This window comes from Schistocerca americana, chromosome X (assembly GCF_021461395.2).
Source record: "Schistocerca americana isolate TAMUIC-IGC-003095 chromosome X, iqSchAmer2.1, whole genome shotgun sequence".
In the NCBI taxonomy this organism is placed as follows: Eukaryota; Metazoa; Arthropoda; class Insecta; order Orthoptera; family Acrididae; genus Schistocerca; species Schistocerca americana.
This window is the reverse complement of record NC_060130.1, coordinates 250,814,217-250,830,506: the sequence shown is the minus strand read 5'-3', so window position 1 is coordinate 250,830,506 and position 16,290 is coordinate 250,814,217. Positions and strand designations below refer to the sequence as shown.

At 36.7% G+C, this 16,290-nt stretch overlaps 1 protein-coding gene across 1 annotated transcript in view; it reads right to left on the bottom strand.

Annotated features, from left to right (window-relative positions):
* LOC124555944 (dystrophin-like) overlaps nt 1-16,290 on the bottom strand; it is a gene marked incomplete at its 5' end in the record, with an annotated part of 300,198 nt that overhangs the window by 33,781 nt on the left and 250,127 nt on the right. Inside the window, 4 exons of the mRNA XM_047129994.1 lie at nt 5,284-5,540; nt 8,401-8,512; nt 8,616-8,758; nt 15,213-15,397. Coding sequence (XP_046985950.1) covers nt 5,284-5,540; nt 8,401-8,512; nt 8,616-8,758; nt 15,213-15,397 — 697 coding nt within the window. The remainder of the gene's footprint in view (nt 1-5,283; nt 5,541-8,400; nt 8,513-8,615; nt 8,759-15,212; nt 15,398-16,290) is intronic.

Genomic DNA, 16,290 nt, shown 5'->3' with positions numbered 1-16,290 from the left:
ATTTTGGGTCTCATCATTATTTGAACAGCACTTTTTTTCAGAGTGCTTGTGGATAATCCCATCAGAAACTGATGCTCCAAGATTTTGTTAAAACCATTTCATAAGCACAAATATTGCCATCCTTTATCCTCTTCATATGTGTGAGTTAGAATGATATGGCATGATGAAACATTATAATGGTGCACAAGCTTAGTCATTCTTCTAGCTACTGATATTTGAGTTTCAGCTAAAATATCTGACAATTAAACAAGAAAAAGAACATTACAGGAAATATGAGAAGAAACCTTTAACTCAACATACATATTTGATAGTTTTAAAACTCTATGAGTTGTCTTGCACTCACTGAAGACGATTCAGGAGTCCCTCTTTGGTTTATGAACTCTGACTGAACTCTTTATCATATCTGAGTGACAAAAACTCCTGAATGTATATCACATCCAGTTTTCCACTTTTGGTCTTGTTGCAATCGTTATGCAGACTACACTGTAATTTGCATCACAGCAGAGCAGTAGTTAAACCACTGAGAAAGGGTACACAAATGCCCATCCTGGGTTTAGGGTTTTCATTGTTTCGCTAAACCACTTCTGGTAATTAACAGTGTAACTTCTTTGAAAGAGACACAGCCAATTTCCAGCCCCATCCTTGCCTGAAACAAGCTTGTGCTGGACCTCTAATAATCCTCTATCTTCATTTAATTTGAAGTAATGCTGCCTAACAACAGCTGTCAATAAATCTCCTATAAAACTGTTAATCTCAACTGTTCTCCCCTTGTGTCTTCATTTTGCACACTTTCAGTTTTACTGAGATAACTGCAGAGACAGCTGAAACACATTAAATCTTGATACACTGTCCATCGTAATGGCCACTTTTGTGAATTGTATTCCATAAACTCTTCTTAAAATTAAAGATGAGTGAAGTTTGATACATTATCTGATATCCTACAACTTTCTTGGCTAATAAACTTCATTATTTCAATCTTGAGATGTCTAGAAGTCATTTTTCATTTGATTTCATTTACTTCACCCACCGTAACTGTCACATGGCAACTGACCGTTCATGTGAAAATTATTATAACTATCCTTAGTGATTGTTTAAAATGAACATATCTACACCGTATCTGAAATAGTTTGATTTCTTACTACAGCTATGTAGCTTTCACCGTGTGCAATACACATCGTAAATATTTCCCTGGCAGAACTAAAAATATAGATTCAGCTTTCCTTGTGTGCAATGCACATTATGATGATTTCTCTTGTCTTTTATGGAGTCAAGTCTTTGATGGAGTTATTCTGTGATTTTTTGGTTCCATCTGAAATTCAGTGATGTGTTATTCAAAGCTGATATACAATAACTTGCAGAAATTCTGTCTCTAGATTAATTCCCATGTCATTTATTATTTAATGGATACTGTCACATTTGACCTTTTAGCTTTACAGCCATTACTAATGTAATAACGGAATGAACATCCCACTAAAAATTCTAAAAGAAGAATTTCAGAACCAAAACTTCTCATGGAGAACCACAAATGATTCCATCTCAGCAATACCACAGAAATTTTTTTTCTGTTTCTCTGATGTATGCACATTTGAGTACACAGACTTAATGAAAAGGCATTCATATTCCTCAAAACAGATCGTAATTGACCATTCTTGTACTTTGCAAATTGTATACATAGGGTTCTGACAGTTATTTTCTGATGCAGCTTCTAATTTCCCAGTCAAGTGCCAAGAATGATGGTAACTGCACAGCATTTATTTCAAGTTCTAAAATAAGTGCTTCATAAATTCACTACTGTAAACTGCAGATTACATTGTATGTTTTCACTATATCTCTGCATGTGAAGTAGAAGACCACAGATAGCTGCTACAGTAAACAGGTGGATTCTTCATCATTATATCACAATAATGTTGCTTGTGAAACCCACATATTGCATCCAAAATGTTAGTATCATTACAATTTCTTCTAGCTTATTCCTTGTTTGGTCAACAATATCCTACAAAGAAACACATGCTTCATTCAGGCTGCGCATTTTCTGCACAAACTGCAATTGAATTTTAAAAACAATGAAATTTCTTACCACAAAATTTAAATATAGAAAGAATTTGAAAGTTTCATCATAAAGTTCACTGCAAATTTTCAGTTTGTTTCACATGACAAAGGAAATGATTACAAATCTTCTGAAACAAATATCAAATGATGTTATATTTTCATTCACATCTTGGTTTCTTTCCTTCACTTGCATACAATTAAACAGTGTTAACCTGCTGTGAAGCAATAGAGAGAGAAAGTATGTCATTTATAAATATCTCTCTTTTTGGCACTTGATTCTGGGTGTTAAGTTGAAGCTCTTCAAATTAATTCAATTTAGCAGATTGTTTGTTTCTTGTATCCACATAACCCTTGTATCTATCTAAGTCCTTCCATTACTCTCTTATGGAATTTTTCCACCAATTTGATTATATTTATTACTGCAAACAAAGTCAATGCAAGAGCAGCAAAACTTAATGATGGGTAGATTATATTGCTCAATGAGTACAGTTGCACTGCTTCAGCTTAATAACTTTTCATTCAAAAATCCACTGCACAACCTCTTAATATTCTCTTATAAACACTTTGATTGTTCCTTGCTAAAGTAACTTCACATTCTTTCTTTTCCAAATTTCCCTGGCAGAATTTTAAAAAAGTTTACAACAGCTGTATCAGTTACATTCTATAATAAGCTGAAACCATGTATCCAATCTGTTGACTCATACAGTAATTATCTTGTGAATCTTCCTTTTCCAACCAAGCTTATCACAAATTAAGCATACTGCTAGCTTTATAGCATACTTGTGGCAGACTTCCAAGGCAAATTTTTCCATTAAAAAACTCCACTTCCTTTTACTGTAACATTTCTTTGTGACAGTCATTTCAATTGCATCCATAATTTATTTGACAACTACTAAAGGAAACTTGACTTGCATTCGGGACAATAATGGTTAAATCTGCATCCTGCCATTCAGATTGAGGTGTTCTGTGGTTTCCCCAAATTGGACAGGTTTTCCATGATATTCCCAAGTTGGACTAGGTAAATGCCAGGATGGTTTCTTTGAAAGGGCATGGCTGATTTCCTTCTTCATCCTTGAAACAATATGATCTTGTAGTCTGTCACTAATGACCTTGTTGTCAACATGATGTTAAACCCTACTCTTCCTTACTCCCTTCAACAATTACACACAAAGAACTGCTTCAGTTATTTAAACAGATGGCAGTCTGCTCTACAGGATGTACTGGACTGATAAGAGTTTCACTTTCCATCATAATAAACAAATTTTTCTAAAACAAATTTTCACATATTGATGTCAGTTCTTGTTGGTGAATGTCGGATTCTTCCCAGACTGCTGGCGGAAAACAGTTGTCTTCAGGTCTTCTGGCTCCACTGTGTACTGGGTAAAGGGCCAATAAGAAAAGTTGTTTTAGCATACACTGGGAGAAATGTGAAGCATCATATGTGTTCTGGTACTTGACATAGCAAACTAATTTCATCTTCATGTGAGAATTTCAGTTGCAGTACAGCAGAAATCTTTGATGGACCATTTTGTGTAGCATAAGAACATGCTATCTCTTCAGAATGTGTATAAAAAAACATGCAGAAATCATTAATGTAATCCATTTTCCAAATACTCACATAGAACATACTGGCAGCTGCTTTACACATTGTGTGTGAACAAATACAACTTCTCAACTCCGTAGCGAAGAATGTAATCCAGCTTTCAAATACTCACGTAACACATATTTGTCCCTAGACTACTCCTTAGAAGATAATTTATATGGCTTCTCAGTTTTGGGGCTAAATTCTTGCACATAACATTCTGATTTATGCAGGCTTCTTGAGACGCAGTTCAATCTTCAATCTTAATTCCATTTCCACTGTTATTTTGTACAAAATATACTTGAATAACAGATTTTTCTTTAACTTCTTTGTTGAGTGTTAATAATATCCATATAGATGTCTGCTTGAAGAAGTAAAACAGTTTAATTCAATGGTTGTGATGGCAACAGCACACAACTGTAACAATTACATGACACGTTACTGTGCAACATAAGTCAATAATCCTCACTAATGTCACATCACTATTTTCATGATGTGTATGTCACAAAGCACTGAGAAACACTACTGCTTCTGCTGCTTTCATAGTGATCTAAATGGAAGTATGTGCAAGTTTAGCATACAAACAGTGAAATAAGATTACAGTACATTTACAATTATCTTTGCTTTGTAGGCAAAACATATGCATATATGGCACAGTCTTGCAGTGTTTATAATATGCCAACAAGCAATTACAGTATTTGAAAAGTAATCCACATTTTTCAATTTTCTTCATAAAAAATACTGATTGTTAATAAACCCTATATGACTCTGCAGATTCAGCAAAAATATATTTTCCTCCACATACTTTAATAAAAATTCCATGGGAATACGAATATGAAGGAACTAAAACACTTGACAATCATTCACTAAACTTTTATGAATTTCCTTTTATGTCATACACATCTTTTTCTTCAATTACTTTGGTTCTGGAGCAGCATTATTCCCAAATTAGCATAATATGCCAACCTATCTCCAATTTTTACGATGATTTGTAATGGACATGTTCAAGCTTTGTTTGCTCTGAAACTAAAAACTCCATATCTTCTTTCTTCATTATTTCTTGAAATTCATTTAAAATTATGAGAGTATTCAAAAGAAGAAGGTACTCTTCTTTGACTGTCAAATTCTTCTTGGTTGATTAATGTCCTTCTTAATATTAGTCCATGTCTCTTATTGTAAAACAAGAATTTTCTATTGGTGTTCAGTAGAGAAACATTGTAAACAAATGTTTACAAATTGCATTTATTCTGAAAAAGCTGCATTGGATTTTGCTAATGTTTCTAGCTTCAAATTATCACCTTAATCTCAGAATGAACTAATCTGAATGGAAATAGAACATCATTTCTTCATTTCCTAAATATCTGATTCCAGTAATTTTAATCAGTACTACAAATACATCTCCAATAAGTAGGAGTTCCATCACATGACAATGTCAAACTGTAAACTTGCAGTGATAAAAAATTACAAAGGTAAGGTTCTCTAAGGTGACAAAAATGTGTTATGGCAAAGAATGCCACAAACAAACAGGGATCAATAAGGGACAGTAGTTGTTTTAGCAAGCAGTATTAATGTTACTAGAAGAAGGTTGTTGGTGTGCTCTACTTATACCACAACACATATTTCATGTCATGTGTGACTTGGGAAATACATACGAGTCAGGGGTAGAATTACTCCTGGTTCGCAATTCCACCTCTGCCAGCCGCGATGCGTACATTTCTAGACGAGAGTGCATGTCCTGGCTGAGGGTTGAATGTTGAGGTGATGGTGCAGGACTCTCCAGAGCATCTCCTTCCAGAACTGTTTGGACTGGTAAGTAGCCTACTCTCGGATGTTTCTTGAAGTATCGCTTAGACTTGAACTTGTTGCGTAGAGCACGTGTGAAGTCACGGACATCTTCACCGGATGTAGTCTGAAATTCAATGTGAGTGAACATTCTCTTTTAACAAATAAATTTATTTACAAAATGCCATTCGCCTCACTATTCAATACCATGTGCACTGAGTTTCACTATGCCTTATACCAACATGGGACTTATTTCACTGCAACCCCAAACTTGTTTTATCAATGAGTAATTTCTCAATGTAAATTTCTTTTCCACATCAATATCAGTCTAACTACAACAATTAATTATCCATATCACTTCTATGGTCTATAGGACATGCTGTAAATAACTTAAAATGAATAACTTTTATCAATATGGTGTTTAACTGCTTCTTCTATGTCTTCTTGAGAGAATAACATCATTATTATAAATGAAAAGCATGATGTTGTTTATTTTCTACAATATTACTTTATTTTGTTACTCTGTTTTTGGCATACATGACCATCATCAGACTTTAACTGACTATCAGTTAGAATCTGATGATGGCCCAGTAAGCTGAAAACTGATTAACAAAATAAAGTAATACTGTAAAACATAAATAACATTATGCATTTCATTTATAATTTATCAGTATGTCTCATTACTGTATTAATGCCATATCAAACAAGCATAATAATACATTGTAGACAGTGAAATTTAACTATGAAATATCGACTGGAGTAAATGCCATACTCTGTTAACAAATAAATCATCAATATTGCAGATTAAGTCAAAAATATATTTTCAGAATGCTTGCTGTCCATGAATTTTCCTTGTTTCCTTCTAGTTCCATTCTTTTACACTTTGAATGCGTACATTTGTTTACATCACACTCTGAAGTCACTCTCTCGGTCAGGGAAATCTTTTTTAGAGCAAGTTGAAACAACTGTTAATTACAACATGTTTGAACTCAAACAAATATTCATGAATGCCATAACTGATAGTACTAATTTTGTATATTGCAGTATATTGGTGGTAGTAAATATCTATAACACTACACAATGTGCTAGTCTTTGAATATACTCATATTTATGGCTTGATATCATTGTGGTAAATGTAAAAAACTGACTACGTCTAAGACTGTAAAGTTTTTATGGACAAATGAAGATTATTATTACTATTATTATTATTATTATTATTAACTCATTTCCCTATACACCCTTCATAGCATGTTTATTGCTCCTCAGTCTTTGCTTTTCTTGCACTTTATCTTTGTTACCTCTAAATTCACCAAACAAAGAAACATTTATCTGTTTGAAATCAACTGCACTTTATCTTTTCTTTGCTAAAAGACTTCTGCAAGCAACCATCCCACTTCAAGCTAAAACATGTCAACTGACTGTTTATAAATAATTTCACATACTTGCAAAGTTTTGATGTAGTAAATATAATACAAAATACCAAACAAATGGCCACAAAGATTTTACAGTGCACATTCTTAATATGTCTGGAGCAGATTTTCTTACTTAATTGTAGTTTCCTTAATTTACAGAACATTTTTTTCACTAGACACTGTGCGAACACCACTGGTTTAATTATATTGTGGAATAATATAAAAATGTAGCTTCTCCCCTAGTTATTTGGATGTTTTATTATTGTTACATTCACTAGCTGCAAGTAACGAACTCCTCACTATGGTAACATCTACATTTCACTTCCTCTGATTAATGTCCTGTGGTTTCCTCTAACTTTAATGTGGTTTCTACTTTTTCCCTTTGATGTACTTATCACTGGCTTTTATATCCTTACTTTACTATGACTGTAACAGATTACAGCATTTTCAGTCTCCTTTCACAGTTTTAATAAACAGATATAATGCTGAAATATTTGTGTACTTCCATACACCTTAGATCATAGCTCCCTGCAAACATCTCATTGCTGTACATATATCCCTTAACATATATTATTTCCACTTGCCCTTAATCTTATTTATTTTGTTGTCCCCATGTTTATTTCTGCTTCTATTCCTCCAAACTAATTCAAATTGGCAATATAGTGTCCTTTGCCTTACAACTTCTCTGATTTCTTTTCCTTGAGCCTGTCTCTCCTTCTTTCTAATAACTCATGGATGCCTCTTATTTTGAGTTCTGCATGAGCTGTTCTAGCTCTCCCTCACTCCTCAACTATTTCCTCTCCCCCCCCCCCCCCCCCCCAAAAAGATGAAACTTGTTGCTTCATTTGTTAGGAGAACCATTTTTTCACGTATTTATGTGTTTCATCAACTTTACTGAAAATTTTGTCTCCTGAAGGTATGTATTTGCCAATCCATCAGCTTCTCTGCAAATTTCTGAAAAGGATTTTTCTTCTGAGAATTTATTCCTCTCTTCCCTTTTTTATTCCTGCTTTTACTTTAGATACTTTGTCAGTGTGAACCAATGTTCAACATACTGATTAACAATGAAGCAATCTGAATTATTTAATGTCCTGTTACCTCTACAAATTATTTAGTGTCCTGTTACCTCTCATATGTTACATGGATTCTTTACAGTTAACTACATTCCTGTTATTTTGAACCACAAACATAACTGTAATCTTCCTGTGTGACACACAGCATTTTTCTTGCATTTTATGAGAAATCCTTCATATAAACAGTTACAATGTTCAAGACGAAATGTTCTTATATGAAAATCATACGTTAAATGGACTTCTGAATTACTTGTGAAACATATTTTTATCTGTTGTTTTACTGATCTGACCCTTGTCGCAAACATGAAAGAAATGACTTTCCAACAAACCACATACTATAACTGATTTAAACCATTTGATGAGCTTCTCACAGACACTGCACAAGATTCGTTCACGTTCATTGTTGACAAAAAGTAACTAACAAGAGAAGAGAAGTGGGTGCATTTTATAATCTTATACATCACTATAACTATAAAATTCTAGTGTTTAAGTGATTACTCACAGCTGTACAGTATTCTTGCATGGGGTGTGTAAGTTTATGGTTCTTAGCCTTCCTTCCTGAAAAGAAACAGTTCTGACACATGTCAAAATTGAAGCACTTCAAGCAGCGGTACCTGTGAACCAAAATTATATTATAAACATTACTATTATCAGTTCTTCACAAATACTGCAATAATTAGTACAATAATTGACTATGTTTTACGCAAAGAAACATACCTAAATCCAACAATAGGATATTCTTTACATATATTACATTTAGCTTGATGTTTTGCTGTTTCTGCAGCAGAAAGTCGATGGAGAACTGGCAACCATACCATGCTCTGTGGCTCTTGTTGCAACCAGTTCAAGAAGTGGATAGCCTAGAAAAGTTAGTAATTGCTTGTATTATTATGCTAGTAGTTGCCCGCACTAAAAGAAACATGACATTTTATTTTAAATACAAACTCCAGAAGAGAGACAGAATAAGAGTGTGAGATAAGGGGGGCAGGGGGGTTACACAATTGGAGGTTTGTATATCTTCTGTTATTAGGGAATATAGCGGCCTTTCTTTTCTACTCCCTGTGAAGAAACTCTCTCTCCATGATACTGATGTTAAATATCATCTTCTGCCTTACATGAATGAAAAAACAAGGCCCCTCATTATTTTTATGAGTACAATCATTCTGAAAGGTAATTAAGTTTAGCAGCTCACGTATCTGATTTTAAAAAATCTTTGTCTCCCCAAACATTCACACTGGGTAGGTCTCTCTCCACCTAGAATCTGAGTGGCATCTCCCTCCTTTCCAGCCTTGCCCAACCAATCCCTCTTTCCTCTCTGGGAGAGGTTAACGCAAAACCTAAAATCTAGGAATAGTATTTTCTACTTTTTACTGTTTCTATTAGCAGCACTTGGAAATTAATCTCCTGAAGGCAAGTACTTGCCAGCCATTCTTCTCCTTGGAATTTAAAATATAACACTACTATAGAACTACAATCATATTTACGCAAAGACAGAAGATATGTCTACTGAAGAACCCCTCAAACAGCATTTTATAAAAATCATTAATATCTGTACATACAGGGCTATTACAAATGATTGAAGCGATTTCATAAATTCACTGTAGCTCCATTCATTGACATATGGTCACGACACACAACAGATACGTAGAAAAACTCATAAAGTTTTGTTCGGCTGAAGCCGCACTTCAGGTTTCTGCCGCCAGAGCGCTCGAGAGCGCAGTGAGACAAAATGGCGACAGGAGCCGAGAAAGCGTATGTCGTGCTTGAAATGCACTCACATCAGTCAGTCATAACAGTGCAACGACACTTCAGGACGAAGTTCAACAAAGATCCACCAACTGCTAACTCCATTCGGCGATGGTATGCGCAGTTTAAAGCTTCTGGATGCCTCTGTAAGGGGAAATCAACGGGTCGGCCTGCAGTGAGCGAAGAAACGGTTGAACGCGTGCGGGCAAGTTTCACGTATAGTGATGTGAAAGATTCAGTGTTTAACCCTCCTCTACCAAGAAACGTGCCAGAACTGCGAGCTCGCATCAACAATGCTTTCGAACTCACTGATGGGGACATGCTGCGCCGAGTGTGGAGGAACTTGATTATCGGCTTGATGTCTGCCGAATCACTAAAGGGGCACATATCGAACATTTGTGAATGCCTAAAAAACTTTTTGAGTTTTTGTATGTGTGTGCAAAGCATTGTGAAAATATCTCAAATAATAAAGTTATTGTAGAGCCGTGAAATCGCTTCAATCATTTGTAATAACCCTGTACATTAATTTCCAAATTTTGCAGCTTTCAGAGAATACAGTAGCATGAAAATAGTCTTGAAAATAACAAGAAATTCTAAAATGTTAAAAGTTTTGTTTAATGCAGAATAATTTTCAGATGCATTCCTCAGGGTCAGTTATTTGGATTGGTACATGGCCTGACAGGCTGCAGCAAACATTCCAACCAGGAAAAGGCACCCACTCACAGGCTGACCACACTTGCTGCTCACAACAAATCTGTCACAGTTCACGAGTCCACATGTGGAACTGGCAAACCACAGGAATTGTTAAGGCTTTCGTGGCCACTTGTTGACAAACTGCCTGTTGGCTTCTGTCTTGGGTTCTTCGGCCGACGTTCATGTAATGATTTTACTGACGTTTCGCTAGCACGAGTGGCTGGCATTGTCAAAGCTTCACCCTCCATTGCCGGTGGTGAACTGGAGCTGAGCTCGAGGCTGCAAGCTCGGCTTCAGTTCACCACTGGCAATGGAGGGTGAAGCTTTGAAGCTTCAAAGCCGCAGGTACATACAGTCCGCAGCCACAAGCTCGGCTCCAGCAATGGAGAGTGAAGCTTTGACAATGCCAGCCACTCGTGCTGGTGAAACATCAGTAAAATAATTACATGAACGTTGGCCGAAGAACCCGAGACAGAAGCCAACAAGCAGTTTGTAAACCACAGGAAATTGAGGGGAAGCAAGATAGAAAGTGAAACATGCTCCAGTAAAGAAAAATAACAGCCTTAATTCTGTGACAGTAGCTGGAAAATACAGAAAGATGCACCATTGCCCCTGTTTATATTCTCTTATAGCGTTATTCTGCAGACCTGTGTTCTCAGGCTCACAGATAAATGCAATTCTGGTAACGGCAAGTGCACACTTCGACTATATAGTGTCCCATGAATGTTCAACATTCAGAAATATGACAGGAACAATCATTCAAAGCAAAAAAAGTGTAGTAAACATGGGCTCTAAAGTGCATACCTTAACAGGTATAGGCACTTGTTCATCTTCGCTACTGTGGAACACACCTCTTCTACTGAGGATGTGCTCAGAGCTCTCAATGTATGCATTTTAAAGCCTGTGTTTACTAGCCTTTTTTGCTTCAAATGATGGTTCCTGACACATCCCTCAATAGTGACCGTTCCCTCTGGGACACCTTGTATACCACATACATAATGAATTTGGCAAAGTTGTGAAATACCACAGAAATTATGAATTTCTCATATTTGTGAAAGTTTGGGCAAATGTTTTCCAAATCATGCATTTACCTGCGTTAAAATTTCTTTGAAGTTATTCTGAAGCAATTCAGTGAGCAGTGATGTAAACAAATTATATATTTTAATGGAACAGCAGCAGCAGCAACAAAAACAACAACAACAACAACAACAAGGGCATCACATTGTCGTCATATTTTTCATCAAATTTCAAGATGGCAGACAACAACTTGTTATTATGTACTGCAGTTGCTAGTATCACAATTGGACTGTGTGTGTATTTGGAAGAAAAGCGGAAGGAAAAAAAGGAAACATACTTGGATGAAGCCATTGGTAGTATGTCGAGATTGTAAAAGCATTCCGAAAAATTTGTTACGAGAGCTGCTAGTGGAGAACGTTAAGTCTTAATGTATAAATTACTTACAAATGGATGAGAGTGTATTTCAGTATTTGCTCAGTAAAGTGGATTCTCATACTACAGAACAGAATACTCTCTTGAGAAACGCTCTGTGTGCAGAAGACAAGCAAACTGTGACACTCGTATTTCTTGATACAGGAGAGAGCTACACTAGTTTACAACACAGCACTGGAATATCACATTGCACATTAACCAAAATAATTCCAGAAATATGTGAAGTGATTTAGAAAGCACTAAAGGGGGAATATTTGAAGGTAAATAAATATTTGGCACACTATATGTGCAATAAGAATCATTTTTATTTTTGAATAATTTAGTTAATGGAATTAGTGTTCCAACAACTAAAAAAGTGATAAAAAGTACAAAACAGATGAGGCGCTTTAGAGTTCAAAAATAAACAAAGTAGAATGGAAAGCTAAGAAAGAATTTTTTATTTTAGAGTGTGAGCACATCCTCTATTCTGGCTCGCTGAAAAGCTGCCTGGATGTTTCCAGATGCAGAGGTGGATTGCTGTAGATGCGATTGTTGGACATGATGTCACCTTCAGCATATTCCACTTTCCAATCAACACCCAATTAATAGCATGCGCTGTGGCCCCTTGCTCACACATTAGAGAGATGTCAAATAGCTGTAGCAGTGCCAGCGTTCCAAGCAGTTACATTTTACATTGCAACGAACAGAAGGCGAACGACTTTTATGATCGAATCTACGGCGAGGCCTGAGATTTGATCATATTTATTTGATTACAGGTAAGATTTGACAATGTTCCCTATTACACCATCAAGTTTCTGTGACATCAGTATTTGATATATCAACTTTGAGAGAGAAATATGATAGTGTAATCCTGGCTTAAATAATTTGAGTTGTGATCCTCTGTTCCAGGTAGAATGGCCAGCAGAGTGCATTAGTGTTGTTTGTGTTTAGTGTTGTTACCAAGCTTGGTAGGATATACAAGGTATGACTGACTAATAACCAGATTAGGAATATAATATTCATTATTTATACTTCCTCACAACTTTTACATTGTCTCCTTGAAAATGTTCCTCTTACAATCCTTACAGTGTCCATGCAAATTTTCCACTGTTCAAAACAGTGTCTGAAATTACATTCTACAAGCATGTTCAAGGTCTCCATCACTTTTTTTTCAACACTAACTGTCTAAAATTTTGTTCCTTTCAGTGCATATTTCACTTTTGGGAACAGAAAAAAGTCTCACAGAGCAAGATCTGGCAAGCAGTGTTTCAACACAGGGATCCCGTGCTTAGTCAAAAACGTCTTGAGACGTATCAGGTTCTTGGATTCCATTTTTGAATAAATGTTCCTCATGTGAAAATATTCATGTAAAATCTGCTAAACTGTTTCTTTGTTGATTTTTCCAATATCAGCAACTGTACAAATAGTCAACCAACAGTGTTTTCAGATTAAACCTCCAACATTTTCTACGATTTCATCCTCTGTTGACAGTGAGGGTTGCCCTAAACACAACTCATCTTCAGTCTCTTCTCGACCCTCTTTTAACTGTTTAAACCACTCAAAAACTTAAATGTGTGACACACATTCATCACTGTACCCTTGTTTCAATAAGGAATGGGCTTCTGTAGTGGTTTTTCCAAGTTTCACTCAAATTTTCACAATAAGCTATTGCTCTTTCAATAGTTTATTGACACACAGCAGATACACAGTCCTATAATACAAACGAACGCCACAGCCTGACAGAGGGGTCGCAAGGTGAATGGGCGAAGGGAATCGAGATAAGAGATGTCCCATGACTCAACAGTGTAGTTGCTGACCTTAAAGCCTGCATTGTTTGTCTGTCAGTTCAGTTATTTCTTTGCCAGATTTCATGTAAGAGGTGTCAAGAGTGTCAGATGTCGAGTGATCAGTGTGAAGGATGCACTGATAATGCTGTCTCACACAAATATACAGCATCGTCGACTGACAGAGTTCGAAAGAGACTTCATCGTGGGTCTCAATTTGGCCAAGCAGTTAAATTGCACAATATCTATACTGGGAGAGCATTCGGATGTGACAGTGGCTTCATGACGGAAAGTGTGGGAATGCAAGAGCAAGCAAGCACACTTGTTGTCAGGACTCCGCCTGATCATGTCGGCAACCCCAAGGGAGGACTGCTGTACTGTGCACCGAGCACATTATAACGTTTTCCTTGTCATCTGGGAACAAGTACTGGACTCTGTGCGACAGTCTGTGTCACCCTATCAGTTGGCGACTACCGGTAGGTGGACTAGGGAATTACCATCCCGCGCACGAACTGCCACGTGGAGAGATACCGTGACCAGGAAGCACAGATGCCGACAAATGGCATCTCAATGTTTTAATGATGAATCGTAATTCTACACTGCCCCGGATGACCATCGTTTGGGGACTATGGTGATCACGTAGGAGGAGGTCCCATACATTCGACGTTTCAGAAAGGCACAACAGTGTTACTCCTAGCGTCACAGTGTGGGGAGACATCAAATATGACTTAGGTCACAGCTGGTAGCCACTGAGGGAACTCTAACACCACAACAGTACATCAAAAACAGCCTGCATCAAAACGTGTTCTGTCACATAACTGCATCACAGTAACATTGTTCAACAGGAAATGCTTGTCCACAAATGGCACGCATGTCTATGAACTACATGCATGATTATGAGGTATTCCCATGGCCAGCAAGACCCCAGATCAGTTCCCAATAGAATGTACATGTGAGCAGTTTGAATGTAAACTATGTCCCAGTACCAGTATAAGGAACATCGAGGACCATTTGAAATAGTTCTGGGCCAATTTGCCCCAGGAGAGGATACAAGAGCTTTATGTCACACTTCCCAACTGAATGCACTGAGGCCAAAGGAGGTGCAGTGTTATACTAGCAAGTGGGCTCATTTGGCACAATGTGCCTTCATATAATTATGGAGTGCAATAGTCAGTCTACATTGAAATGATGAGTAGTAAACTCGAAGTTGATTTCACATACAATTTATCATAACTGAAACGTGTTTCTCCATTCAGTTATGTCGCGAATCTGTGATATTACCTCACTGGTGATAATTTGTGGCTGAGCAGAGAATTACCTACTGTTATTTTAGTAGCCTAATACATTAAATAAAGATATACGGTACTGCAAATTTTGCTGTGTTTTAGTTGACCAAGTGATTTAAATACTGCACTGTTAAAAAAAACTGAGTTTCCATTAAGTCTTGCTTCCAAGAACTGAAATGAAAAGCAGGAAATCATGAAAATATATATTATACAAAACAAAGGTTTTATAAATAAAAAGGCCATCTGAGAGACCCCATTACTGCAGCTGTGTTCCTGCCAACATCCACAGTAATTTTGGGTATGTAGTAATTTAATTTTTTAACAATTTTCCTTATAAACATACTAATTGTAATCAATAATATACATAATCAATCAACCTCTATAGTTGTTCTCTCCTTTCCTGCTTTCTCAAAACAACTTCTCACAGATGGTTCAATGTTGGATCCACCAAAGGCAGCAACTTCTCCCAGTTGTCGAGGTACCTGGATACAATCGTGCAGTAACAGCCCCAATTTCCGTTGGTCTACTTGCCGATTAGGATCAGCAATAAGCCTGAACAAATCTGAAACAAAAATGTGAAATATTAGAACTATTAGTCATTGTAAATAAGGATTATTCACAGTACCGTGTAACTTAAATATACCACGACAAGATGGCGCCTGCAGAAGAACGTCATGGCACAACGTGCCAGAAAAATGTTAAGTTGAGGTGCATTATGTAAAAAGTGCCTGCAGTTAGTGGTGAGGGAGATTCTATTGGTTGCGTGAAGAGTGCGCTAAAACCCTGCCGGAAATCAGTGATCATTCTCAGTGGACACGCTCTGACTGCTTACATGAGGAAAACGCGACATTAACTTCCGTCGTGAATTTAAAAACAGCACATATCAAAATGCCACGAAGTACCACTGACACTCTAAAAAAGTGAATTTTATAACTGAAACAAGAAAACGTATACCTATCTGAATACTGAAAAAGTTATGCTTCCAAGAAAGTCGAAGCCATTAATGTAATCCGGGTGACACCGCTACATACGAATAAAATTCCTTAACGTTAGGGGCAGCTTGGCCAGAAACGTGAATAACCAACAGCAACTGAGGGTAGCAAGAGCCAATAGGATTGGTTCGTTTCGGATGAGCCAGTGCGCAGCCCAGCGTTGCCAAATTAGCTTTCTAGAGCTGGCAGACGAGTGTTTTGGGTGGGGTCTAGAAGAATGGCTGTTTTCACAGTCATTTTGCTTCTTTTCTAGTTTTTTTCTCGACAATATGAAAGAATTAAAATCCATGTTAATCAAAGGAAAATTATTTGCATTGAACTAAGATTTCAAAATACGCTTTAATATACTATGAAAATGTATTATTAGATTGAATTAAAAAGCACAACAAAACTAAAAGTGCGTCCAGAAGATACCTTTTGTGTGTTCAACTTCGCGCTTGCACACAAATTGCCAACAGCGCCA